Here is a 27,930-nt window from a genome sequence, read left to right as displayed (position 1 = left end):
ACCACCAGGGAGCCAGGTGGCGGGGGCAGCCCCCACCCACACAGACGCTACTTGGAGGCAGCAGCTGGGCAGTTCTCTGCCTTCAACTTTTAATGGCCAGTGCGGTACAGTTAGTGGACAGACGGGGGGGGGGGGACAGGAGACGGAGGGGCGGGGTGGTCATGGGGTGCCATGGGGGTGGCAGGGCAGGCTGTCCTCCCCTGGAAAAGCCCGTCTTTGGCAAGATGCTGCAGAATCCCCTCAGTTCAAGGGTCCCGGCTGGGGAGGGACCCCGCACCCCTCCCTCCTCGCAGGGACTCACGTCCCTCCTTGGGCCTCAATGGATGAGGATCAAGGTCTCAGTCAAGCAGTGACTTCAGCCAGGGTGTGTCCCCTTGTGGTATCACAGACGGAGGAGCCAGACACGTGGACAGGGGTCCCCGGGCAGGTGCAGACCCCCAGGCCTGTGGTGTCAGGTGGGTGCCCGGGTACTTGGGGGGTCTCGGTGTGGGCTGGGGGCACCCAGGCCGGCGCCGAAGCTATGGTCGTAGACCACGGTCTGAGGCCATTCAGACCCCGGGCTACGGTTCCTTCGTGGCAAGTGCATTTTGTTTGGGAGAATCAGTGTTTAGGAACCGGGGGAGGGGAGAGGCCCGCTCCTTGAGGACCTCTTATGTCCGTGAGGAGGGCTCCCTGGCGGAGGAGGGCTGGGGTCGGGGGCCATGGGTGGGGGTGGTCTGCTCTCCTGGCCGGGGAGGGCTGTGACCCTGGGGGCCACCGCACACAGGGGGTGAAGGGCAGGCACGGGACAGAACGGGGAGCACAGTGCTGGGCGGCCCCGGGTGGCCGACGGCTCAGCAGAACCCTGGGGCCGGAGTGACGGGGGCGTGACTGGCACGGGGAGGCGGCCGGGGCCCCACAGGCACTGCAGGGGCGGGGGGGGGCCTCGGGCCTCGGGGGGCAGGGGGCGCCCAGGCCTGGCTCAGAGGCCGGCGGGGAAGGAGGAGTTGGCGGAGGCGTGGAAGCAGCTGCTGGGGGCGTCCCGGGTGAGGCTGTAAGTGCAGTAGGCCACGGCGGAGCCCAGCGTCAGCCCCGTCATGTAGGACACGGTCATGGTGTTCCCTGCGGGCGACACTGGGCCTGAGGCGGCAGGCAGGGCAGGGCAGCGGGGGCGCTCAGAGGCCCACCCGGCGGCACTGACACTGGGCCGGAGGCCCCGCCGCGGCCCCTCGGGCATGGAGCGGTGAGCACGGCCCGCCCCCCAGGGAGGCGGCCATCCGGGCACCGTTACGCCCGCGGCGAACTCGGGGGGTGCCCCAGGCCTTGCCTGCTTCTCTGTCTCCAGCCCCCCATCTCCACGTGCTTCCTTGCCATGGACAATCCGGGACGTCTAAGGGCTTCTCGAACCGCTGTGCCCAGAACACACTCCGGGGCCCCATCCCCCAACCCCCCTCCCATCTCAGTGGACGGCGATCTTGGCACAGCCCCAACCCGGGGACTCCTTCTCGACCCCCGATCCCTGTCTCACACCCGGTCTCTCAATCCACCCGCCGGCCCTGTGGGCTCTACCATCAAACAAACATTCGGGTCCTGCCCCTCCTCGGGCCTCCCACCCCTACCCTGGCACCCGCCCCCCCCCCCCCCGCGGGCTCTGCCGTGGGCTTTCGTGAGGGCTATTCCCTTGTATTGCCCCGTGGCTGGCTCCCTCACCACTTCCTCTAGGTCTCTGCTAGAAGTCACCTCCTCGGGGAGGCCTTCCCAGACTGTCCCGTTTACATTGCAAACTCCCCATCCCGACGACCCCATCCCATTTCTCTGCTTGGTTTTTCTCTGTCATACTTACCACCACTCAATGCGCTACATGACCCCACAAGCGCAGGGACCATTGCCCCATGCCCCTGGCGCCTAGAATAGGGCCTGGCACGCAGTCGGGGCTCACCGAGCAGCTGTGGGATGCATGAGGGAATAAGGGAACGTGCCGCCCCTATGAGCTCCCTGAGGCTGACCTGACTCTGCAACCCAGACGCACCTGTTGGCTACGTGGCCGTGGTTTTTGTGGGCCTCCGGGCCTTACCTGCCAGCTCGCGTTGCTTGGGGCTCACTTTGCCCGCCGCCAGGATCATGGGCACGCTGCCAAAGTAGCCGTTGCTGATGCCCATGAGCAGAGAGAAGACGCAGGGCCAGGCCGGGTGGCGCAGGGTGGGCGTGCCACTGGGGTAGACGCACAGGATGAAGAGGGGGATGAAGACCACGCGCAGGCAGGAGCAGGCCAGCAGGTGGGTGCCCCGCCAGTCCATGGGCAGAGCCGCCAGGATCTGCGGGGAGCCGGGCGCGTTGGCTCCCCGTCTCTCCTGAGCCCACTGCCCCTCCAGTCTCTACTGCAGCCCCCTGTCCCCAGACGCTCCCAGCTCCGGGTGTGTCCCTGTCCTTTGTTGGCCTTGACCAGTAAATCCACCAAATCCCTGTGACAGCAACACACGGTCCTTGCTGCGTGCCTGGCGTCCATCTGAACACGGCACGGGATCCCCCCACCCCGTTCAATCCTCACCGCACCCTCCCAGGATGGGCTCCTGACCCCGCTTGAGAAATGAGGCCCTCGAGGCTGCGAGGGTCAGGGTCACCTGCAACAGTTCTCGAAGCAGGAAGTAGCAGGATTAGGAGTCGAGCCCACTAACTAAGCCTTGCTCCCTCGTGAACCAGACTTGTTTCTCAGACCGCTCTGCTGTGTGAGCTCGGGCAGAGGGCTTTCCCTCTCTGAGCCTCACATTCTTCGTTCACCTGAAGAAGGCCCATGTCAGGCCTGCCCCAGAGACGGCAGCCTTGATCTTACTCCAGCCGGGACTCCTGACCCTGCGCTTGTAGCTCAGGGCACTCTGCCCACGTTCTTCTGGCCCCTTTGAGGTGCCTGCTCCCTGGGAGTACTTCCTGTGCTGTCTATGGAGACCTGCCCCAGGGACCCGTTAGCTACAGGGCACAGACACAAGGAGGATGCTGGCGCCGGCCCTGTGGGAACGGCCGACAGTTGGGAGCTGCCCTGCAGGGTCGCTGGGGCCGCCCGCGGCGGGGATGGCACCGTGGCTCGGCTGCCCCCCTCCCCGCCGGTGTCCTCAGCTCAGGGCCTGCCCCTCCCCACGACCCTCCCCAGGGCTCCCGAAGGGCCCGCCCCCGCGGTGCCCCCTCTTCCCCCAGGGGCCGGGGAGGGGCTGCAGGCCTGCCTTGCCCACGAAGTCGGAGAGGTTGAACACGGCCATGATGAGGATGGGCAGCCACTCGCCCAGGACGCAGTGGCGGACCTCGGACTCGAGACCCGGGAACAGGCACAGCGTGATGAAGTAGGTCACGGCGATGGAGAGCATGTCGGCCCAGATGGCGCGGGCCACGGCATAGCGGTGCAGCAACAGGGCTGTGGGCGGAGGGCCAGGGCTCAGGGGTCAGCGCCCGCGTGGGCCCCCCGGGGCAGGGGCGCCACCCGCAATGCCCAGAGGACCGCCCTGCCCGCCGCATCGCCCGCCCCCACCTCTGAAGGAGGGCCAGCTCCGCGTCACTCTCGGCTGAGGCACATCAAAGCGCGTGTAGGCGCCCCCGCTGCCGGTCACCTCGTGGGCCGGGCTGTCCTTCGGGGACCCGCCGTCGGCCAGGCCTGGGCCTTGGTGCTCCTGGAGGGAGGACGGGGCCGGTCGGGTGTGGGTGGGGAGGGGCCCTCCAGGCTCCCCGCCCGCCCTCCCATCCCCCACGGCCCCTCAAACACAGAGCTCCCTCCAGCCCCGGAGCCTTTGCACTTGCTTTTCCCTGGACCCTTCACATCTCCCGTCCACTCGGGTCAGGTTTCCGCCCAGAGGCCGCTTCTTGGGGAACCTTCCTGACCACTGAGGGGCCCTGTCCCCACTGCAGGCCTTGTCCCAGCACTGACATGGCAGGTCCCCGGGCGGCCCCTCTGGGAGGACTTCGCTGCTGAGGACACCGAGGGGCGCAGGGGGCTCCTCCCGCCCGGCGCCCCGGGGTCATCCCTCAGGCTCCAGGGGCCGCCCCACCCGCCGCCACGCTGTCCCTCCGGGGCCGTGCAGCCCTGCTGCCACCAGAGGGCGCCCCGCCCCCCAGGATGGCTCTGGCCGGCCCGCAGGGCCTCAGGCCGCACGCGCGCGGAGGGCAGAGCCTGGGTCCGCAGACGGAAGGGGGCCCGCGGGAAGGAGCCCCAGACCACAGCGTGACGGAGGCCACGGCCGGAGGAGCCGGGCCGGGACCTGGCAGGGGCAGCGCGCGGCACACTCACAAAGTGGATGTCGCCCGCGGCGACGTCGTGGTGCACACGGTAGCCGGCTCTGCAGCCCGGACGGTTGTCGCGGGGCCGCGCGGTGTGCGAGAGCACGAAACGGCTGCGTCGCACCAGCAGGTGCAGGAGGAAGCAGAGCAGCTCCAGGCCCGCGGACACCAGGAAGAAGATGAGCGTGCTGGCCCGCTCGTCCGGCAGCAGCAGCTTGGTGAGGATGCGGCTCAGGGACACCATCACGCCCGCCGTGCCTGCGGTGGGGAGGGTGCCGTGCTGGGCCTGGGCCCCAGCCCCCACTCGGCACCCCCAGCCCTTCCCCGCCCCAGCCCCGCACCTGCCCCGACCCTGCCCTGACCCCGGCCAGGCCTGCCCCGAGCCCCGCACCTGCCCGACCCCGGCCAGGCCTGCCCCCAGCCCCGCACCTGCCCCGGCCCAGACCTGATCTGCCCCAGCCCCGCCCCTGCCCCGGCCCAGACCTGATCTGCCCCAGCCCCGCCCCTGCCCCAGCCCAGACCCGATCTGCCCCCAGCCCCGCCCCTGCCCCGGCCCAGACCCGGCCTGCCCCCAGCCCCGCCCCTGCCCCGGCCCAGACCTGATCTGCCCCAGCCCCGCCCCTGCTCCGGCCCAGACCCGATCTGCCCCCAGCCCCGCCCCTGCCCCGGCCCAGACCCGATCTGCCCCAGCCCCGCCCCTGCCCGGGCCCAGACCTGATCTGCCCCAGCCCCGCCCCTGCCCCGGCCCAGACCTGATCTGCCCCAGCCCCGCCCCTGCCCCGGCCCAGACCTGGTCTGCCCCCAGCCCCGCCCCTGCCCCGGCCCAGACCCGGTCTGCCCCCAGCCCCGCCCCTGCCCCGGCCCAGACCCGGTCTGCCCCCAGCCCCGCCCCTGCCCCGGCCCAGACCCGATCTGCCCCCAGCCCCGCCCCTGCCCCGGCCCAGACCCGGCCTGCCCCCAGCCCCGCCCCTGCCCCGGCCCAGACCCGGCCTGCCCCCAGCCCCGCCCCTGCCCCGGCCCAGACCCGGCCTGCCCCCAGCCCCGCCCCTGCCCCGGCCCAGACCCGGCCTGCCCCCAGCCCCGCCCCTGCCCCGGCCCAGACCCGGCCTGCCCCCAGCCCCGCCCCTGCCCCGGCCCAGACCCGGCCTGCCCCCAGCCCCGCCCCTGCCCCGGCCCAGACCCGGCCTGCCCCCAGCCCCGCCCCTGCCCCGGCCCAGACCCGGCCTGCCCCCAGCCCCGCCCCTGCCCCGGCCCAGACCCGGCCTGCCCCCAGCCCCGCCCCTGCCCCGGCCCAGACCCGGCCTGCCCCCAGCCCCGCCCCTGCCCCGGCCCAGACCCGGCCTGCCCCCAGCCCCGCCCCTGCCCCGGCCCAGACCCGATCTGCCCCCAGCCCCGCCCCTGCCCCGGCCCAGACCCGATCTGCCCCCAGCCCCGCCCCTGCCCCGGCCCAGACCCGATCTGCCCCCAGCCCCGCCCCTGCCCCGGCCCAGACCCGGCCTGCCCCCAGCCCCGCCCCTGCCCCGGCCCAGACCCGGCCTGCCCCCAGCCCCGCCCCTGCCCCGGCCCAGACCCGGCCTGCCCCCAGCCCGCCCCTGCCCCGGCCCAGACCCGATCTGCCCCCAGCCCCGCCCCTGCCCCGGCCCAGACCCGATCTGCCCCCAGCCCCGCCCCTGCCCCGGCCCAGACCCGATCTGCCCCCAGCCCCGCCCCTGCCCCGGCCCAGACCCGATCTGCCCCCAGCCCCGCCCCTGCCCCGGCCCAGACCCGATCTGCCCCCAGCCCCGCCCCTACCCCGACCCAGACCTGGCCTGCCCCCAGCCCCGCACCTGCCCCGGCCCAGGCCCGAGCCCCAGACATGCAGGGAGCTGTTCACAGAATGTGCCTGCTCAGATGACCTTTCCCTCATACACACACCCCAGGAGCATTTATACAGCACCCGCTGTGTGCCTCGCACCATCCCGCCCTGGGGACACAGTGGGAACAGAGAGAACACAGGCCCTGCCTTCCCAGAGCTCGGTGGGAGAACTGCAAGCAAGTCACAGAAAAATGCCAAAAATGCGCAGGATGGGGGGGCAGGCAGGGGCTCAGGAGGAGCAACTTGTCCACGTGCTGGGAGCTGACAGGAGGTGTGGGTGTGGGGCTGTGTGATCTCGAGATCACAAGGGAGGGCGGTGGGGTCGTCAGACAGGATGTGTGTGGGGGGTGTGACCACGAGCCCCTGGGCAGCGTCTGGCAGAGGCGGGCCGTGGCCACTGTGGGCTGCTCCCAGGATGTGGGGCTCCTGGCCGCCTAAGCCACCCCAAATCAGCACCACTCAGCCGCCTCGCTCACTTCCTGATGAAACACACAGAAGCGATCCGCCTGCCCCGGGCCTTCCTGGAACCAAACCCCACAGACCTAAGGCTTGGAGCCCTGGGGGCATCTGGCCACCCCCCCCACATGGTAGAGGAGCAGACTACTCCGAAGACGAGAACTGGGCCCAGCTTCCACCTGGACCGCACTGTGGACCCCGGCCCATCCGGGCACGGAAAGAAGACTGAGAACATCTGGAGGAAGGTGCTTCAAAGGGGCCCTGATATGTGGGCGGGGGCAGCAGGGCCAGAGGGGAGCCGGCTACCTGGACCTGGGCTGGAGTGCTGGGATCAGCCTGGAGGGCAAGTCTAAGGGTGCTGGGTAAGTTTCAGGTTTGGGGGTGCCATTCGCTGAGCAGGGGCAGGTGGACAGAACAGGTGGGTTTGGGAAAGTGAGTCTGAGAAGCCAAGAGGGGGTGCCGGGCAGAGGTTAGCGCGTGGGTCTGGGGCTCCGAGGTCTGGACAGGCTCACCCCCACGCACACGCACACACAAGCAGACACACAGTGCACAGGCGCACGAGCACTCCAAGTCCCTCTAGACCCCCCGCTTCTCACATCACAAAGGTCTGCACCCTTGTACAAATGTGCACACATCACAGCCGTTCCCTTCCCGCCTGGAGTCCCTGCCCCCCACCTGCCAGGCGGGGGGACACGGCGGTCACCGTCCCCAGCCCAGTGCGTGGCCCCTCGCTGGGGGTTCCTCCTGGGGGGCTGCAGATACTCACTCTCTCCGGTCATCACGCCCTGGGTGTATCTCTTGGGCAGCATCCCCGTGTACCCATAGAAGCTGGATTGCTGCACTTGGGGGGAGAGACAGAGGAGTGACCGTGAGATGCCACCATCACCTGGTGGCGGAGGGATTGGGTCCACCCACCCTGCCCACCAAACAGCATGTGCCAGGGGCCACGCTCTGTGACTAGTTCTGGCCAATGAAATATGAGCAGAAACAACATGCATACTTCTGGCCGAGGTGGAGAAAAGCCCCCATGGACTTCTGGGGTTTCCCCCAGCGGCAGTGACCGAAGGGGCCCCGTGTGACAGATGGGGACCGCTGCGGCCTGGCTCCCAGCGACAGTGTGGAGCATCGCCTCCGGCCTCGTGTTGGACACGCATCGAGAGCCAGAAATAGTGGTTTCAGTTCTATGAAGCCACTGAGATTTCTGGGCCAGCTGGTTACCAGGGCCTCCCTGCTCTCATCCTAACCAACACGGGCAGAAATTCAGCAGGATCCAGGGGGGGAAAGATGCCCGGGCTCAGACCCTGCAGGTTGGCGAATCTGTGGCCTACATGGACAGCCCGGGGCAGTCACACTAGGAAAACTAGGATCTCCTACTCCTTCCCGGCATTTGCTTTTTAACAAAATAGAACAGAACAAAACAGACCCGAGGACACTATTTCCTGGAGCCCTGATTTCACGGATCAACACACACGTTCACGCAAATGCGTTCACTGGCTCATGGCGTGCCATGTTTTTCTTTCCGCTCAAAAAGAGTGTGAAAAAGTACAAAGCAACCGGCCTGGTCCTTTCCAAACGTCGCTGCCATGGAAGAGGAAAGCTGAGGACCACGCGGGACTAAAGGGGATTAAAGACGTGACAGCGGACGCAGGGCGTGATCCCGGATCGGATCCTGGGTCAGGAACAGAACGCTATAAAGGACGTTATCGAGGCGACTGGGGAAGTGTGGACACGGGTCACAGAGAACAGCGCTGCGCGGTGTTATACTTCCTGACTCGGGCAGCCGTATCACCGCGATAGAAGAAACGTCCTGCCTTCTAGAAAATACACCCTCGAACCCAAATGGTTTAAGGTGAAAACACAGACTATTTTATATTTATACGTATTCAGGGGCGAAACATATACGTATCTATACGGGGGACAGAGAGAAAGCCTACGTGACAAAATGCCAGCCATCGGCGAGCTGACGTGAAGGGTCTATGGGAGTTCCTTGCGCTAGTCCTGTAAGCTTTCTATAGGTTTGAAATAGTTTCAAAATAAAAAGTTAAAAAGATAACTTAGAAAGCCACGGCCCAAGAGGAACACGGTGGCGTGGGCAGATGGTTCTTGAAGCGCAGTTCATGCGTGGGACGACGTGGGGACCACCTCAACGCCCGCACGACACGCAGCGGGTGTGGGACGCGTGCAGTGTGTGCTCGGTGCGCACGGGCACTGTGGATGTGCAGTGTGCGCGTGCGGGCGGCGTGCAGGTGCGGTGCGCGGGCACGCTTTTGTGTAGGACGTGCCAGTGGACGCAGGAGGCCCTGGGGGTGTGCGCTCACGGTGAGCGAGCACGCGTGGGGGGCACGCACGTGGCTACGTCCTGGCACCGAGCCCTCGTCACCCCGCGTGGGGCACCCCCAGCAGGCGGCGGGACTGGGGTGGGACGGCCCGCACTGGGTACTCACTCAGAGGCTCGGCGCCAACCCCCCAGCCCCGCCCGCGTCCCCGCTCAGGCTCCTACCTGTGCAGCCTAGGGCCACGGTGCCTACAGCGGCCAGGTTGATGGCGTAAGCCTGGTCACGAGAGAAGAGCTGTAGCCAGACGTCACAGATGCTGATAAAGAGGAGGGGGCCCAAGGCCAAGAGGTAGCCTAGGGGAGAGGCCAGAGAGGTGGGCAGTGAGCAGTGGGCCGGGGGCTCCCCTCGTCCCACCCTTCCTGTAGAGCCCGGTCAGAGATGCCCTCTCTGTCTGCCTTTCTCCTTAATACTGGGAGGGCCGGGGACACTTTGGAAGTGCCTGGAAGGCTTCCTGGAGGAAGCACCATTTGAGCTGGGCCTTGAAACTGGATGTCGTCATGAAGAGGAAGGGGACAGGAAGAGCAGACGGGGCCCCAGGACAAAATGTGGGGATGCACAAAGGCCTTGACCCTATTTTCGCTCACTGAACCCTGTAACGTTCCTAGGAGGTGTGCCCATCCTACACATGGGGAGACTGAGGCGCCGGGAACCTGGGAGGTGAGTGGCAGGCCAGGTGTGCGGGCAGCGTACCCGCGGTGATCCTCGTGTGCAGGCTCAGTCTCTCCACCAGCGCGTTGTTCAGGAGCACGGCCACCAGCGCCACCAGGATGTAGGTGAGGCTCATGTCGAACACGATGGAGGTCCCTGCGGGGGGGCCGGCAGCAGGCGCTCAGGGGGAGCCCCCTCTCCGCACCCACCCCCGCCAGGCGCTGCTTCCTCGCCCCGCCCCAAAGCGGCTGACACCCAGGGAGGGGGCGTGGCTGCCCCGAGTCCCTCAGCGACCTGCAGCTGAATAACACGGGCTCCCTGAGCAGGTTCGGGAGGGTGGCGGCCAGCCTGCGGCGGTGGCGCGGCCGCGGGGACCCACCTGGGTACTTGTGGTGCAGATAGTCCACGTCGGTGATGAAGCTGTTGTATGGGAGCAGGAAGCCCACACCGGCCAGCAGCATCGCGAAGTAGATGGCGTGGTAGCGGTCATCGGGCACCGGCTCCTCGACCGCTGAACCCAGAGGCAGCAGGTAAGAGGGGGACGGACCCCTCGAAGCCACGGCCACTGTGCCAGGACCAGAGTCTAGCGCAGCACCGCCATCCCCATAACCACCACGGTCACTGCCACCCTATCCACCGGCATCGCGGCCACCACCCCGCTTCATGGCCAGAGCTGGCATGGCAACCACCCACGGCCATCGCCATCACGGCCACAGGCAGCCGGCTTCACGGAACCGTGGATGGCCGCTGGGAGACTCAGCTGAGGCGAAACGCTGGGGAGGCTGCCCGTGCTCTAAGGGGCTGAGCTCCCCCGTCAGCACGCCTGCCTCCAGGGAGCGCGCACGTGGACGTGGGAGTGGACGTGGGACCAGCCCCTATGACCTTCAGAGACCGCCAGCAACGCGGCCACTGGCCCGAAGGGAGGGTCCAGGTTGCCAAGGGAGAAACGCTTCTACCCGGACACACGACAGTCCCATCGACCGGCCACTGGCCACGATGGGCTCCTCCTGAATCAACAGGCAGAGAAGAGGGTGGCCGTCCTGGCTGGGGCGGTTCATCCTGACTACCAGGGGCTTATCCGGGATGGAACAGAATAGGAGTACCCCTGCAGCGCAAGAGGCTCCTCACGGCATCTCCTACGACTTCCACTCCCTGGGGCTGGAGTCAATGGAAAACGGTAACGACCCGATCTTAACCTTTAGAAATGAAGGTCTGGGTCACTCCACCAGGCAAAGCAACATGACCAGCTGAGTAGCTGAGGGCAAAAGGCGAGGACTGGGCAGTGGAGAAAGGTAGTTATAAACACCAGCCACGGCCACGTGACCCCTTCAGACCCGAGCAAGGCCCGTTTTTGTGGGTATTTATCCCTTACCTCGATAGGAATATTTTTGTGTATGGGTATTAACCCAAAGCTTGGGTTTTGTGCCCTTTATCACCTCATCGTCTAACAGAGGATGCACCTGTGTTAAATCTCAGGATTTAAATCATGGGCTGTCAGAGGAGAGGTGCGACCGAGGCATGCCAGGCTTTGCATCTTCCAGGGAAAGCGTCAGCGTGTTTTCGGTTGTAGAGGGGTGGCATGACTCTGTCAGTGTCTTTATTTGGAGATTAAGTGTGGTTATGGAGCTGTGTTTGGGAGCCAAGCCGGGCAAGGGGTGGACTGTGCTGGGTCAGTTTTACGGGTCCACTTGGCAGGCTGAACTAATCCCTTGTTGTTCAATCAGACACTGACTGAGCTGCTGCTGGGAAGGAATTTTGTGGATTAAAGTCCCTCCTCAGTGGCCTCTAAGTTAATCAAAAGGAAATTGCCCTGGGTGGGCCTGACCTAATCAGGCAAGACATTTAGGTCTTCCCAGACCTGAGACCCTGAACAGCGCAGGACTTCAGACTTCCTTATGGACTTCAGACCACCTTAGCCAGGCTCCACTGTAGTTGGTTATGTTCTGAAATAAATCCATATGCGTGTGCGTGTATATATATATATATATATATATCTACACCTGCATCGTATCGACAACACTGTCTACCATCTGTCTAGCTTATCTCCTACTGGGCTCTGTTTCTTGGCTGAACCCTGAGTGACCCAGCCACCATCACCAAGGCCACTATAGTTAAAACCACCACTGCCATGGCCACCATCCACTTCTATGGCCACGGCTGCCAGGGCCACATGCTATCTTGTGCCACGCCTGGCCAGGGGACGCCTGGCACCTTGGGGATGGGCCCAGAGCTGACTCCGCCTAGGCACGGGGGAGCAACCCATTGCAGGGCTTGGCCAGTAGGACTTCCACTTCCCATGTGCAGAGACGGGGCGGAACCAGAGAATAAGCCCCCCTCCTTCTGAGCCTGGAGCGGTGCTAGCATAAACTACAGTCCCCCCAAAGTGAGCTATCACAGGGGCCTCCTGAGTGCAGAGACAGCCCTAAGCCATGTTTTGGGGCTTTTGCTGCAGCCACATTGAGTGTGGCTCCTGGACCGTTCCCTTTTCACAGAGGACATAACCAAAGCCCAGACAATGGTAACTCGCCCAGGTCCCCAAGCTGGCAGAGGGATGGGGCTGAACCCAAACCTGTCCAACATCAGCCCCGCACACAGCCCTCTACCCAGCAAGTCTGGTCGCAAAGGCAACTGGCCATTTCCTCGAGGTGAGGGGACTGAGGCTAAGAGAGGTTTAGGCCCTTGTCCAAGGTCACACAGCCAGGACAAAAATCAAGTCTTCGCACCTCATATCGGTCCTCCCTTCAGGCACTTGCCCATCTCCACTGACGGGAGGCCAGCGAAGGTGACCAAAGCGACAACAGGTCACCTCCAGACGGAAGCTCTACGGGGCAGCGCGTGATTCCCCGGGCGCCCTCCCACCCGCCCGGTGGACCAGATGAGGCTCCGTGACCTGCCCCGGACACATGGCATCAGCGTAAGGTCCCTGAGACCGCGGCTCGATCGTCCCCACGGCAGATCCCTCCTGATCTGTTGCAGCGCCCTGCGCTCGGGGACCACCCAAGGCTCCCCGAGGGTTCCCACGGCCCATCCCGGCTCGGGGCCAGACACACACCTGGGTCCTGCCCCCCCCAACTCACCAGAGTCCGTGAAACCTGGGACGCCCCCGGCTGCACCGCCCTGGCCCTGAGCCGTCCCCGCCGCCTCCTCCTCGAGCCGGCAGCCGTCGAAGCTGAAGCTCATCACCATGCTGCTGTCCGGCGTGCCCGCCGTGATGGGCTCCTTGAGGCGCTGGCTGCCCACGGAGCCCATGGTAGCCCGTGCTGCGGAGAGAGGAGAGGAGGCGGGCTGAGGGAGTGCGGGGGGCCCCCGGCCACTGCCCCGGCCCCGGGGGCTTTGCAACCGACGTTATGGAACGGTGTGTGTGCCCGCGCTGTGCTCAGGGTCCCACGCACCATTTCCCTCTGGGAGGAGGCGCCTGAACTCACTCACTTTACTGGTGGGGAGGCCATGCGAGCCTAGAGGGTGCCACTCCCCCCACCCCCCATCTCACAGACAGTAAGGGGGGCCGTCCCGACCCAAACCCAGGCCCGTGGGACACTCCGAAGCACCACGGCCCTCCATTCCGGGGCCCACCACCTTCCGGGCCGGGAAGTCCTTCCTTTGGTCTTGCCTCAGTTTCTCTTGCTTCAATTCAAGTCTACTACCTTTACCTTTAAAAGAAAGGAAGAAGCTAATTTATCCATGATGGAGAAACACCCCCACTGTGGCGTGGGGATGGGGGGAGTCTTGTTTTTTTCCCCTAAAAGGGTTATCCATTTTTCTTTTTTCTTTCCTTTTTTTTTAAGATTTTATTTTTTTAAAGTAATCTGTACACCCACTGTGGGGCTCGAGCTCACAGCCCTGAGATCGCACCTTCCAGCAACTGAGCCAGTCAGGCACCCCATCAATTTGTTTTTCTAACGATTTTTATTCATTTATCTCATTGCAGCTCCTCGCGGAGAATCTGAGACACAGGCAGGACACTAGAGCATCGGGCACTGAGCGTGGCACCTAGACCCACCCATGAGCTTGTGCGGGAGCCCACGGAAGAGGCCAGGAGAAGGCCCATTTCCCGAGGGATCCCACGTGCCCAGGACTACTCCAGTCGTCTCTGCGGCCAGCCTGTCACCGCCCCTCCACCTCTGCCTGCTCATGCTTTGTCTCATTTCCTCCTGCTCTCCTGCCTCAGTTTACCCGCTCCCAGCCTCCAGACCTGATGCGCTGTTACCGAGTGCCTCCTGCTGGCCCCGTGTATCCATCTTTCCTACTTTGCACAGAGTTTTTACTGGGGCCTTGGAGCCCGGAGCCGTCCTGCTTCGAGGCCACCCCAGTCCCCTCCCACAAGCATGGAGAACAGGGTTGGGGGTTCTCTGTCTGGGGTCTGGGAAGCAGGCGTAACCCCCCTGCAGGCTCAGTGCCTTTCCTGAGTGTCCCCCAGCCTGGGCCTCCTGCCACATCTGGAGCTGGGGGGCCCAGGTGGGATTTAGGACAGAGCTGGGCCTGGTTTGGATGACCGTGGCCTTGCTCGGTGGCCTGGGGCAGGATCCCACACAGGAGGCTCAGAGACCCCGGGCCCCGCCCTCCAGGCCTCCCCGGGGCAGACAGGAAGGCTGGGGAAGGGGCCAGGGGCAGAGCAGTGGTCTACAACAATGGAATGCTCCTCCCTGCCATCCACTCCAGCCGTGCCCTGGAGGACGCCCGAACCCCGAACCCCTGACCGGTCTTCCGCAAAGCTTCCCAAGACGCAGTGCCCTGGCCACGCCTGGCCGCGCCACCCGGAAGGCGGACGTGCTCAGCATCGAGCCAGGAGGCGGCCCCACTGTTCCCTCTGGCTCATCGGTGAGGCAGGCGGGTGCCACCCACAATGCCAGCCCCGCCACTGTCCCCACGTGCTGCTCCAGGGCCCTCCTGTGGGCAGGGGGCTCTGGCTTCCCCTGCGGCGGCCCCAGGCCCCTCGGCACGACCTCACTGGTGGCAGAGTTGGGGGGTGCATGAGGTGGCTCGTCTCCACCTCTCCTGGCCTAGGCCAACTCGCTCCTCCCCAGACCCCTCAGACTCCACACCAACAGCTGGAGCCTCAGATCGTCCCCCAATCCACTCCTCCTCCTCTCATGTTCCTCTTTAGTTAAAATCTAAACACACACATGAGTTTAAAAAATCCAAGAGTGCACGGGCTCCCCCCAGCCTGCCAGGACCCCTCAATGTCCACCCCTGGGGAGTAGCTGAGAAGACACAGTTCATGTCTTTGGCCAACAGACCACCAGTCACTGCCTCAGTGGGCCACCCCTGGGCCTCAGTTTCCCTCCCTCTCTGTTGTGGACAAGGAGGGTGAGAAAGTACTTCACAAATCGGGGGAGGGGGTGGCTGGGTGGCCGAAGGCCTGGCCGCACACAGGAGGTGCTCAGCAGTCACACACGACGCTGCTTCGGGCACTGCTGTGGGCCTGGGGGGGCTCCTGACCCCAGCAATCCTGAAAGCCCGGTTCACAGGCCCCCACTTTGCACACAGAGCCAAGGCCAGAGGTCGCACAGCTTGGCATTAGAGTCCCAGCCGGATCGAGCGCCTTTGGCACCCCCATTTCAACTGTGACTGAGTGGACACTGCTTCTGAATGTGCTCCCAAGGCCAGGCTGACCCCTCCCCTTCGGGGCTGTGCTCTGCCTCTACAGTGTGTCCCCCCAGAGGGGACAAGGAACCTGAATTCTATTTGGAAAGCCAGCCTGCTGGCTGTCTTCAGGCCTCACACTCACCGTGGGCCACAAGCCCCAGCCATCTGGACACCCCTGGATGTCCCTGGCCCCCGGTGCCTAGGCCTCCACAGCCGAGCCCACACATTGCCCCGACTCCTCCCTGCTGGTTCTGCCCACAGAAAAGGGGGTTTCAAGGCGCCCGGCCGCCCCCTTCCTGCAGTTCCGTTGGAGAGGTGGATGCACTGGCCTCAGGCGCTGGCTGGCGGCTCCCACAGCCCAGAGCCACCCCTTCCTCCCTGGCCTTGGTTTCTGGGGGTCCCAGGGCTGGCAGCACTCTGCATCCCCCAGGCTCCTTCCGCCTGCCCCGCTCTATCAACAACAAAGTTGGTTCCCAGGCCTGTGCCCCTAGGCAAACGACAGACTCCCCAGGCCACCACGAGGTGACCCCTGGACACAGGCCCTGCCTCTTACAGCAGCTTTTCCAAGAGCTAGGAGGGAGCTGGCTGGGGGATGAGGTGAGATGGGGCAGAGGGGGTCCAGGGAAGAACTTCAGGTGGAAGGACCCTTTGGGCATGCCTAGGGAGGGAGGTGGCTCCCAGACCTGGGCATGGCCTGAGGCCACTGGCCACTCTCCTGGGTCTGGGTCCTGCGCTCGCAGATGGGCTGATGGGGGGGGGGCTGGCCCGGTCCAGATGCTGGACCTCTTCCCAGGACAAGGGTGGGGTGGGGTGGGAGATTCGGGGTCCCCAGAGCCATGTGCCCCCGCCCCTGGACTCAGCTGCCCCGAGCCGGCGCGGAGGGGGAGGGAGCGCGGAGTGGGGCCGCGCGCGCCGCAGACAAAGGCTCCGACAGGTCTCCGCGCTCCAGCCCATCCCCGTCCCTGTCCCCGCCCGCCACCTCCGCGGCGACCGCTTACCTCTGCACGGCCGGGCCCCGGGGTCCTCGGCGCGCCCGGCCCAGCCTGTGCCCGCTGCCCCCGCGCCGGGACCCCTGGGCGCCCGCGCCCCACGCTCCGCGCTTCGGGCCCAGCGCAGCCGGCGTCCTCCGCGGGTCCGCGGTCCGCCGGGCCCGGGTGGGCGAGCGTGTCCGGGGGGCGCAGCAGCAGCGGCCGGCGCGGCGGGGGCCACCGCGCTCCGCCCCGGCCCGCCCCCCGCGCAGAGCCCCGCCTGCCTGCCCCGCCCTCCCCCTCCGCCCCCCCCCGCGCGGAGCCCCGCCCCCGCCCTCCCCATCCCGGGGAGTCCGCAGAGGCGGGGGCGGGGCCGAGGCTGAGGTCGTCGCCTTCGACACCCCGGGGAGGGGCGTGGTGGCACCCAGCCAACCCCGGGGTGACGTGCGTCTGATCTAGCCCGCCATCCCCATGCCCACCTCCCCGCGTGGGTGCCCAGGCCCACTACCCCCCTGCCCCCCTCCTCCCGCCTTGGGTCCTCTGGGGAGGGGGCAGGCCTGCCGTGCCCAGGTTAGTGGGTGCGACAGGTCACGCAGGTGGCCAGACTCAAAGTTTTGAAGGATGAGTAGGAGTCCGTGGGCTGGAGACCGGGAGGTGCGCGGATTCCAGCCAGGTCTAGGGGTTGACGCCAAGCTCTGTGCGGCTCCCTCGCATGGTCCCCGCCCCTGCCCAGTCTCTCCTCCCCCCAGCTTGGGAGCCTCGGTTTTCTCCCAAAGAGATGGGAGCCTCTCTCAGGGCTGAGGGCTGCAGCTCCCACACTTCTGTCTGAGCTTCAGTTTATTCTTCTATAACATGGTTTTAAGAGAGATTGTGTGAAGGCTTGGGGGACATTGCAGAGAGGAGCCCACCCGGGGCCCTGGCACAGGACATGAGCCAGAGATGGAGGGGGGTGTCCATGCAGAGAAAGGGGTCCTGCCACAAGGTGAGAAAAGGACCCAGGTGAGAAGTAGACATGTCCTGGGTCCCTCTAGGGCTGGGATCTGTGTCCGTGGGAATTAGGTGAGCCCCCTCCTCATGCAGGACCGAGCCACCAGGATGGGATCAGAGGAGGTGGCTGCCAAAGCACCCGCCAGGCCCGTGCCTGGATGCCTCCCCTCACTTCTCACCAGATTAGCTCCTCCTGTTGCCCTGAGACCCACCTCTGCCATCCAGCAGTAAGCTCCGGAGGGACCGGTCAGCCCATAACTGTGGTTGGCACCTTTTCTCAAAGCCTTGCCCGTCGCTTCTAAGAGACTGGCAGCCCCCTGCGAGTAAGGCCCTGCTTTATTTCTGTCTGGATCCTCAGTGCTCAGCACAGTGCCTGGCATACAGTAAAAGCCAAACATTTGTTTGAAGGGTGGACTGAACTGGGTGCTGAATTATGCTGCGTTGAGTGAAGTCAAGTGAAAGGGTGCTGATGTGAGCTCAGGGTGGGACTCACCCCCTGCCCTTCGTCTCGTGTTGTTTGGACCAGGGGAAATGGCCAGCTGATCAAAGTGATTGATCTTATTTATTTGTTTTTTAGATTTTATTTATTCGAGAGAGAGAGAACACAAGCAGAGAGGAGCGGCAGAGGGTGAGGGAGAAGCAGACCCTCCGCTGAGCAGGGAGCCTGATGCAGGACTCGATCCCAGAACCCTGAGATCATGACCTGAGCCGAAGGCAGACGCTCGACCGACTGAGCCACCCAGGGGCCCAAAGTGATTGATCTTAAAGTAAATGAGCCTTGTGCTTCCCCTGGGTCGGGAGCTTTGAAAGGGCCTATGCAGGAAGCCACGCCAAGCTCTCCTGGGTGTAAATAAAAATTATCCAGTGTGTATGAGACACTGCTCTCCCTACAGGAGACACTTTGGGGTCTCTGCCCCCATGGGGTCTCAGTCTAATGGGGGACACTGGCAACAAACAAGTAGCCATTTCAGGAAGCATCCAATGGCTGCAAGACAACAGGACAGAATGGTGGAATAGTGTGTGGCCATGGGGATGGGGTAGGCATCATTGCCTAGTGGTCAGGGAGGGCCATCCTGGGAAGGTGACACCTGAACGGAGTGATGGAAAGGAGCCCATTGTGGGGCGGTTTGTGATAAGCGTGTTTTCGGCACAGGGAACAGCCAGGGCGAAGTCCGGGAGCCAGAAAAACTCATTATATTCAAGAACAGAAAGAAGGTCAGTGTAGCGGGAACAGAGGAGGGAGAACCTTCCGGTGGGAGATGGGAGGTGAGGTCGGGGCAGAAACCAGCCCGAGGGGGGTCTTGTTGGCAGTGGGAAGGGCTGGCAGCCCCCGGAGTGGTTCAGCTGGAGGAAGAAGCATGACCCGACCTAGGTTTTAAATCCGCGGTTGCTGGTGGGAGTACAAATTTTAACAACCCTTCTGGAAAGTAAATTGGCCTAAAAAACATGCTTACCCTTTGATTCAGAAAATCTAGCCCAAGGAAATAATTCTAAATACAGAAAAGGCTTTGTACACGAAGATGTGCATTGTAACAGCCAAGCATTGCAAATATAGCCCAATTACCCTCGGAGAGTGGGTAAGGAACAGTCATCATGGTGGGGGACAGACAACGTGATTGTTATATTTGAAAAACCCAGGGAAACCAGTGGAAGTCTGTGTAACCACACTGCGGAATCCTAAGTCACCCCCGGGATGTACGATTCTGAGGGACCACCAGACCGTGCAACCGGTAGGGGGCAAGCGCTTAGTGCCACAGAAACAGGAATACAAAAGACACTTTGCATCTAGGCCACAACATTTTTTAAAAGATGGGTAAAATGATATTCGAGGAAAATACAAATGAGCCAGACAACCTGCTCTCAGAAGAGAAAGGAATCTAAATAGAACAATTACTAGACAGGAACTAGAGGATTCTGCTAAAGATCTATTACCCCTCTGCTCGAAACCCCAGGCTTGGTTGGGCAGGTTCACAGAATTGCAGAATTTTACCAAAGTTTTAAAGAAGAAGGAGCCACAGTGTGCAACTTTACTCTTCCAGAGCACGGGAAAAAAGAAAGAAGAGCTTTCTCAACCTGGCAGATTTCTCTAAGAAAACAACAGGCCAGTCTCACCTATGAATAGCGGTATAAAATCCTCAATGAAATAGCAGCGAACAAAATTCAGGAGCACACTGATTAGCAGGGTCTACAACGTGGCCCACGCAGGGATGGTAAGAACGCTACTGACATCATGCATCATAGGAACAGGTCAAAGAAAAAACATATGGTCACTGATACGGACACTAAAATGGGTAAAATACCACGTTTGGCCGGCATTTGGTAAAATACAACATCTATTCCTAATTATTCACAAACCCTAACAAAATAGGAATTAGTGCATTTTTATGTGGATGGCAAGTCAAAGGCACATCTCTTTAAACATGAAAAGTAAGATTTCTCACCTCTGGTATTTGCCCTTTTGCCCTCCCCCACTTCGGAGTCCTAGCTGATATTGCTCGACAAGAGAAATAAATAAGACATTTAGAAATCGGAAAAGAGAAGTTGAATTATTGTTATTTGTAGGTGACAGGATTATAGAGCTGGAAGATCCAAGTGACCCAAATGAAAACCTTTTAAGAGATTTCCACAGCTCTCCCACCTGAGGCACAAGAGACAATCAGAAAAAGGAAATGAAAGAAAAGATTCTTTGACATTGGCAACCAAATAGATAAAAATCCCTGGAATAATGTATTTTTGAAAAGATTAATTATTTATTTACTTGAGGGAAAGAGAGAGAGCGTGGGGGGGAGCAGAGGGAGAGGGAGACTCTCAAGGAGAATCTTCAATAAGCGCAGAGCCCTATGTGGGGCTTGATCTCACAACCCAAGATCATGACCCAAGCTGAAATCAAGAGTCGGATGCTTAGGGGCGCACTCAGTCTGTTAAGCGTCTGCCTTCGGCTCAGGTCATGATCCCAGGGTCCTGGGATCAGGCTCTGTATCTAGCTCTCTGCTCAGCGGGGACCCTGCTTCTCCCTCTCACTCTGTCCCATGGCTTGTGCTCTCTCTATCCCAAATAAATAAATAAAATCTTTAAAAAAAAAATAGAGTCGGATGTTTAATCAACTGAGCCACCTAGGCGTCCCCTATCCCTGGAATAATCTTAATTAGAAACATCCAATACCTATACGAGAAACTTGTAAAAGGACATTTAAAAAAGAAAGAAAGAAAGAGAAACCTTTGCCAGGCACCCAGAAGAAAATAAATAAACATAAAGTCATGCCCTGTTCTTCCCCAGGAAAACTAAAAATTGTGACCAACATGTCATTTCTCTAAATCAATGCTCTGATCTAACATCATCCTAGTAAAAATAACAGCAAGATGTCCTTCCTTTGGAATTAGATAAACTGATTCTGTAATTCATACGGGAAAATGAATTTGCAAGAATGAGCCCAGAAAAGACTAAAGAAGAAGAAGGAGAAGGCATCGAAATAAACTTGCTAGATACTGAGCCTAAAACAAAGCTCTTGTACTGACAGTCATGGGGGCTAGACTTTCACGAGATGAACCGATCAAGGGGACGGAAGGCAGTTCCAGAAGTCAATCCAAATGCACACACTGTCAAAGGTAGCTTGTTGTATTGGTGGGAGAAAGATGGATTATTGTGTGAGAGGTGTTTGCAGCATGGGGTGATAATCTGAAAACAAAATAAAATAAAGTAAAATTGGATTCCTATCTCATGCCTTATACCAAAGCTAAAGCCCAAACTACCACCACCAACAAAAACAACAAGAAAAAACTCCAGATTTTTGCTTTTGATAATCTTATAGAAAGAATGTTTTTTCTACATAAGACGCAAAATTCAGAAGCCATCAATGAAAAGACTACCACGTTTGACTGTTTCATTAAAAACATAAAACTTGTGGGGCGCCTGGGTGGCTCAGATGGTTAAGCCTCTGCCTTCGGCTCAGGTCACGATCCCAGGGTCCTGGGATCGAGTCCTGCATTGGGCTCCCTGCTCAGCGGGGAGCCTGCTTCTCCCTCTCCCTCTGCCGCTGCCTCTCTCTATCTCTCTCTCTGACTCTCATGAATAAATAAAAAAAAACATTTAAAAAAAATAAAAATAAAAACATAAAACTTGTGCATGGAAAAACCCATTATGAAAAAATGAAAAAGCTAAATGTCCAAGTGGGGAAAATATTTGCAACACATATGATAACACATATGATGGGTGTTACTTCCTCAATATATAAAGAGCACTTACAAATCAAAATGGAAAAGACCAAACAACCAATAGAAAAGATGGGTAAAGTACATGAGCGGACAATTTACAAAAGAAAACAAAACCCAAAACACAGTGGCTTCAACATATGAAAAATTGCCCGACTCTACACCTAGTAAGAAAGTTCAAATTAAAACTATATTGAGAGGCTATTTTTCTCTTAGCATTTTGGCAAAAACCAAAGTTTGAAGTAGGTCGTAGCAAGGTGAGAGCAAGAGGCCCTCCCGCACGGTGGGGTGGGAGTGTAGATTTGTACAACCTCTATGATAGAAAGGAATTTGGCACATCAGAATGCAGAAATCATTTGTTCCATTAATTCTATTTTTAAGAATTTATACATTACACTAGCATATCTGTTCAAAGCTGTATCTATACAATGGTATACTATGCAATCATTAAAAAGAATGACGCAGTTCTATTTGTACTGATATAGAGCAATTTGCAAGATATATTGCTGTTAAAAAAAAAAGAAGCAAGATTCAAAAAAATATGTGTGATGGCTAATTTTATGCATCAACTTGGCTGGGCCATGGTGCCCAGATATTGGGCAAACATTATTCTGGATATTTCTGTGAGGGTGTTTTTGGATGAGGTTTACCTTTAAATCCAAGGACTTTGAGTAAAGCAGATTGCCCACCATAATGTGGGTGGGCCCCACCCAATCAGTTGAAGGCCTGAATAGAACAGAAAGCTGATCAACCCTGAAGAAGAGGGAATTCTGCCAGCAGACAGCCTTTGGACTTCAGCCACAGCATCAGCTCTTCCTCGGTCTCCAGTATGCTGACCCACCCTGCAGATTTTGGACTTGCCAGTCTCCATAATTGTGCGAGCCAGTTCCATAAAATAAATCCATATATATCCATATGGATTTATATGTGTTTATATTTATATATGGATTTATATGTGTTTATATTTATACATATATATGTATATATATATATATACACACACACACATATACATACACATCCTATTGGTTCTGTTTCTCTGGAGATCCTGACTAATACAGTGTATAGAGTATGAAACCATTGTGTTACAAAGGAGAGCATACATGGATGTGCTTGCCTGCACACAGGTTGTTCTGGAAGGATGCACCATTGGCAGGTAACAGTGATTGCCTTGGAGAAAGGAGACTGTGGGGCTGGGGTCAGAGAAGGGACAATTATTTTTACTGTAGCCTTTTTTTTTTTTTAATTTAAATTCAAGTTAGTTAACTTTCTGTAGCCTTTTGTAAGCTTTGAATTTTTTTTGTTTTGTTTTGTTTTGTTAAATAAGCTTCAACATGTGTGGAGCCCAACATGAGGCTCGAACTCACAACCCTGAGATCAAGACCTGAGCTGAGATGAAGAGTCAGATGCTTAACTGACAGAGCCAGGTGCCCCTACGCTTTACATTTTTTAAGTGGGACATGCAGGATACACAATTACGCACGCAGAATACTCACGCCACATAGAGAGTGACTAGAAGGAAATGTAGCAGAATATTGAACAGTGTTCCTGAATGTTCCTCTCTGTTTCTCCACTGTTTCTATAAGCCCAGGTCAATTTGTAATGCTTTTTGCCGTGTACGTGTTTCTCATGGAAAACGAAACACATGTTTACGAGATAGAGATCTTATCTGCCTCATCTGCCTGGTTCCCATGCTCTCTGCACCCTGACTCCTCATGGCACCAAATGATGGGAGGACTTGGGGGTGAAGGACCCCTGGTCTGGAACAACTGGAGAACCTTTGGGGTTTAGATTAGGGCCAAAGTCTGGGCATGTGAATGATGTTGCCCAGTGTCCAAAGGATCTGAGCAGGGGCTTGTGGTTGTGTGTGTGGGGGTTCAGGGCTGTATTGTGGGGGCTGAAGGGGCCGGCGGTGGCAGGAGGGGTGGGTGTATCTGAGGAGGTCTCGGGGCTGAGGGGCGGGCCATCCCCTCGGCTGGCCGGGTCAGGAGCCTTCCTCAGGGCCTACCCAGCTGTGGGCTCTGCAGAGCAGGAAGAACCTTTGGTGTCAAGGAGGAAGTGGGGCCGTGATGCTGGGGAGGCTCAGTTCGTTAAGCGTCTGACTCTTGATTTCGGTTCAGGTCCTGATCTCAGGGTTGTGAAGTTGAGCCCCACAATGGGGCCTGCCCAAGATTCTCTCTCTCTCTCTCCCTCTGCCCTTCCCCACTGTGTGTTCTTTCTCTCTCTCTCTCAAATAAATAAATAAATCTTAAAAAACAAATAAATCTCCCAGCTCTCCTAGGACATGGGACTGTTAGCGTCCTCGCCCAGGTTATGTGTGAGCAGACCTAGGCCCAGAAAGGTCCCTAGCCGGTAGGTCAATGCTGAGCCTTGTGGCCCTGCATCCTGTGTGTTTGCCGTTACTCATGGTGCCTCTGTTGGGAGTGAGTGCGGGGCCAGGAAAGGGTTCCCTGCGGGGTGCCAGGGTGGGCGAGGCTCGGGGCCAGGCCTAGTGTCACTGCCAGGGACACCCGGGCCTCACTGATAGCAGCGGGCACTCTGCTAATTGATGTCTGTCCTCCCGACCCTGTTAGCAACCCTCCCTTGGAGGACAGCCATCTGCCAGGATGAAAAATGCAGCCAATTAAGGCCCCATCAGTGGAGCAGGTGACAGGCTGTGGGCGGGTGGGCGGGAGGGCGGGAGGTGCCCGCGGCATGCCTGTCCTGTCGTCTGGGCCCTGTGGCAAAGCCAGGTCAGTGCTGGGAGAGGCCGTGCTGGGGTCTGCCTCGTGGACCGAGGGAGTGGGGGGCTGCCACTGCCAGGGGCCAGGGCACCTGCTGTCCTCACTTGCCAAATTCCATGTGCTGTTCTTTTTTTTTTTTTTTTTAAAGATTTTTAAATTTATTTGACAGAGGGAGACACAGCGAGAGAGGGAACACAAGCAGGGGGAGTGGGAGAGGGAGAAGCTGGCTTCCTGCCGAGCAGGGAGCCCGATGCGGGGCTCCATCCCAGGACCCTGAGATCATGACCCAAGCCGAAGGCAGACGCTTAACAACTGAGCCACCCAGGTGCCCCTCCACGTGCTGTTCTAAATGGCCTCAGATGTTCCAGAAATTTTTGTAAAGAATCGTCTTTCAGTAGGATGGCTCCCAAGGCTTTCTCCTTGGTCTCTTGGCTTTCGCCACTCCACCCTCCAACCCACTTCCTAGGCAGAGTGAGCTTTCTAAAGAGGTGTCCTTCTTCTGCTGTCTCCCATGATTCCTCAGTGCCCACAGGGCTAGAACCCAGAGCCTAAGGTGTTCTGAGCCAGGTGATCTCTCCCACCTGTTTCCTCCCACTCACCCTCAGGGAATGGCTGATAGGGTGAGTGGGCGACAGGTCAGCTCGCTGGCCTCGGACCCCACCAGCAGGGGTTTGGCTCAGCTCTACTCAGTCCAGGTCAGTATGATTCCTTTGAAAACCTCGTGGGCTTCCTGTGTATCAGATTACAACACCCTCCAATGGGTAAAAGCCGAACACACACATCAGTTTGAGACATCCTCTCTCTGTTTGGGGCTACGGGACACGGCACTTAAGAGTTTTAGAAGCCCTCTAGTCGAGCAGAGAGAGTCCAAGTTTTAAGATTCTTAGAAGCCTTTCCATCTGGCTGAGAGTTTCGAGCATGGCCTGGAGTATTTCTCAGCCACGTCTGTTACTCTGGACAGTGGCACCTTTGAGATGTTGCTGTGTCTACAGCAAAACCTGGCAACAGCCCAGGCATCCATCAGCAGGAGATGAGTGCTTAGACTGTGGTCCTTCCAGGCCATGGTGTAGTTCTTAGCAATAAAAGGGGTCACACGACTGGTACCCCAAAACTAGGAGGCATCTCAAGAGCACTGTGCCGAGTGAAAGGGCGTCATGGACACAGAAGGGCACACATCCATTCATAGGAACTTCTAGACGAGGCAACACGGCTCTAAGGTAATGAAGATGGTGATGCCCCTCGGGAAGCGTGGGGGGCGTAGGGGACTATCTGGGGTGATAGTGATGCTCTGTATCTTGGCGGAGCTCAGGCTTACACAGTGTGTGCCTCTGTCAAAACTCAGCGAGTGTCCCTTTTAGATTTGTGCATTTCACTGTTGGTAAATTCTGCCTAAACACACACACACAACCCCAAACCCAAACCAAATATTGACCTCTAGCTAATGATGCGCGTGTTTAGGGGTGGAGTTTACTGATGTCTGCCACTGACTTAGAAATGCATTAAAAACAGCGAGATGGGTTGGTGGCTGGCGAGGGGGATGGAGGGACGGACAGCTGTCCTAGAAAGCTAACGGAGCAAATGGAGACAGCGCATCTGGGTGTTCACTGCACAATTCTTTTGGATCTTCTTTATGTTGAAAATGTTCATAATAAAATATTGGAGGAGAAAGAAGAATAAAGAGCGCCTCGCGGTGCCCCTGCCTGCCCGTCCCCACTCAGCGGGGCTGTTCTGGGCCACAGCGGCTACTCCATCCACTTCCTACGGAGCTCAAACCTAATTTAGTCCCAACTTATTAACTTAAAGCCCATTAGACTCTTCCCATCAACCGGTACTTGCAGCCAAGAGCCAGACAGAGAGCAAAGTGTGGGGCCTGCTCAGGACACAGCCGGGGAGGGAGCGGGAGTCTCCCCAGGGCAGAGGGAGGGAGGCTTTGTGGGCTACTGTCCACGGACACGCCAGGCAGGGCCGGGCTCAGCAGATCGCAGAGGGACGGGGGTCTCCGCTCCTCCGTGTTCCCCTGGTGCAGGGAGCAGCCTTCACCGACGTCACCTCCTCTGATTCTTGCACAGACCGGGGTGCCCCTGAGCCCCCTTTTAGAGATGAAGAAGCCGGCAGGTGAGTGGTGGGATGGTGGGTCTCAGCCGCATATGCACCGCATTTCGGGCTCACAGTGGCCCCGGGACACGGGATTATTGAGGCACCTTAGGCCCCGAGACCACGCGGCAAAACCTATTTCTGACCACGGACAGAAAGGCCCCTGGAGCTGCCCAGGCCCCGGGGCCCAGAGAGGAGAAGGCCCTTGGCTGGCGTCACCCCGAGGCCGCAGAGTCAGCCCAGCATACTGCCCTGTCTCCAAGCATGGACACCGCTGTCAGACTCAGGAGAAGAGGAGGCCCAGCCATCTGGGCAAAAAAGGCAAATCAAATAAAGAAGCAAAGCCCATAATTCTCTCCTAAGAGGGCAAAGACACCCGTGTGGTGCTGAGCGGGAACGGGGTGGGGGGGTGGACACGTAGAGACACCAGCTAGGAGCCGAGCTCTGCTCAAATCCGCACGGCGGCGACTCAGGGGGGAAGCTAGGACGCGGGGGAGGCTCCGGTCACACAGCAAAGCCAGGCTGAGGCTCGTCCCACCTGGCCACCCCTGTCTGTCCTGTAGCTTACGCCGCGCCCGGGACCCCCACACCCCAGGCCTGGAGATCAAAGGGGTGGCACCCTGGCCAGGCTTCCGGGACTGGGGCCCCCAAGCCACAAGTGGCCTCCCGGGTCTCCACCCCTCAGCACACCCCAGGCCGGCCAGCAGGCTGGGATAAAGGCTCCCAGGGCTGCCGCTGCCGCTGGAGGCCCGCCAGGATGGCAGAAGCTGCCTGGCCTGGCTCCTGGAGCTTTGAGCAGGAAGAGCTCTTTATTATGGCTGCTGTGGGTGAGGTGGGGGGGTGGGGGAAGCTTGGGGTCCTGGGGCCTGCTGGGAGCCCCGACTCCTCCCTCCCCGCCAGGTCCAAACCTTTGGCTCCCTGGCCCACCGAGCCCCTGCACCCCCTCCCCGACACCCAGCCACACCCAGTCTCCTGTGGCTTCCCCTCCCCCACAGGGAGGCGACTCCTTCCCGAGCTTTACCCACGGAGTTCCCTCTACCTGGAGGGCCCGCCTGTCATCGCACACTCCCCTCTACCCCACCAATATCTGTTCATCTGCAAAGGCTCTGGGCCACCGTCCCCTCCTCCAAGGAGCCTCCCCTGACTTTGGTGAGCACTCACTGGGTATCGGGCATCGTGGAATCCTTCCTGCAACGACAGCCCGGTTTACAGGTGGGGATAAGGCCCAGAGAGGTGAAGGCACTTGTCCAGCATCACACAGCTAAGAGTCTTGAGGTTAGCTGCTCTCTGGGTCTCGGGGCAGCGCTGGGTCTGGAGGAGGGCTCCCGAAGTGAAAGGGGCTGAGCGAGTGGACTACTGTCCGTGGCGGGGGGTGGGGGGTTGGGGTGGGGGTGGTTCAGAGTGACGCCAGCCCAGTGTCACCAGATGAAGGTGACCAGATTCTCACAGACACCTCCGTTCCCAGAGCCCCTACACGCTGTCTCGCGTCCTACTGATCTGACGCCCATTTCGCAGATGACAGGAGGATGCAGGGAGCCCCAGAGGCTGGCCCAAGCTCCCCCCGCCAGCCTCGGCGGAAGGGGCAGAACCAGGGCTGGAGCCCGGTGCCTGGCTGCGCCTCGAGCTGGTACCCCGCTCGTGATGGGCTGGCCGGCCGAGGCCACACCTGAGCCACACCTGGGCCTTACCTGGGGCTTGCTGTGCTCCGCCTAAAGCCTTTCCCGTGGAGTCAGAATTTGCTCTCAGGCACGCTGCTCGCGGGAGCCTTTGTACTCTCTATTTACAAGAGGAGGCTTGTGAGCAAATTAGCAGGGTAACCAGGGAAAATGT

General features: G+C 59.8%; 1 protein-coding gene and 1 long non-coding RNA gene across 3 annotated transcripts; one reads left to right on the top strand and one right to left on the bottom strand.

The window, feature by feature from the left end:
* Window positions 1-65: 65 nt before the first annotated feature.
* Window positions 66-27,930, bottom strand: SLC29A4 (solute carrier family 29 member 4). Of its 2 annotated transcripts, none has more exons than XM_078074272.1 (11): window positions 27,789-27,930; window positions 12,612-12,794; window positions 9,914-10,045; window positions 9,577-9,690; window positions 9,051-9,179; window positions 7,317-7,391; window positions 4,250-4,497; window positions 3,497-3,635; window positions 3,195-3,382; window positions 2,054-2,294; window positions 66-1,101 (listed from the first exon to the last, which is right to left on the bottom strand). In XM_078074272.1, the coding sequence occupies exons 2-11, from the start codon at window positions 12,781-12,783 to the stop codon at window positions 962-964; spliced, it is 1,578 nt and encodes a 525-aa protein (XP_077930398.1). In that variant the 5' UTR covers window positions 12,784-12,794; window positions 27,789-27,930; the 3' UTR covers window positions 66-961. The 2 variants fall into 2 exon arrangements, with proteins under 2 accessions (XP_077930398.1, XP_077930397.1); XM_078074271.1 differs by lacking the exon at window positions 27,789-27,930 and adding an exon at window positions 16,119-16,341.
* LOC144382201 (uncharacterized) lies at window positions 4,318-14,725 on the top strand. The gene is made up of 2 exons (XR_013448663.1): window positions 4,318-4,457; window positions 13,463-14,725. It is a non-coding gene; the product is annotated as an uncharacterized LOC144382201 (long non-coding RNA).

This window comes from Halichoerus grypus, chromosome 6 (genome assembly GCF_964656455.1).
Source record: "Halichoerus grypus chromosome 6, mHalGry1.hap1.1, whole genome shotgun sequence".
Lineage (NCBI taxonomy): Eukaryota > Metazoa > Chordata > Mammalia > Carnivora > Phocidae > Halichoerus > Halichoerus grypus.
Note: the sequence above shows the minus strand (reverse complement) of the source record. Positions and strands in the feature narration are given on the sequence as shown.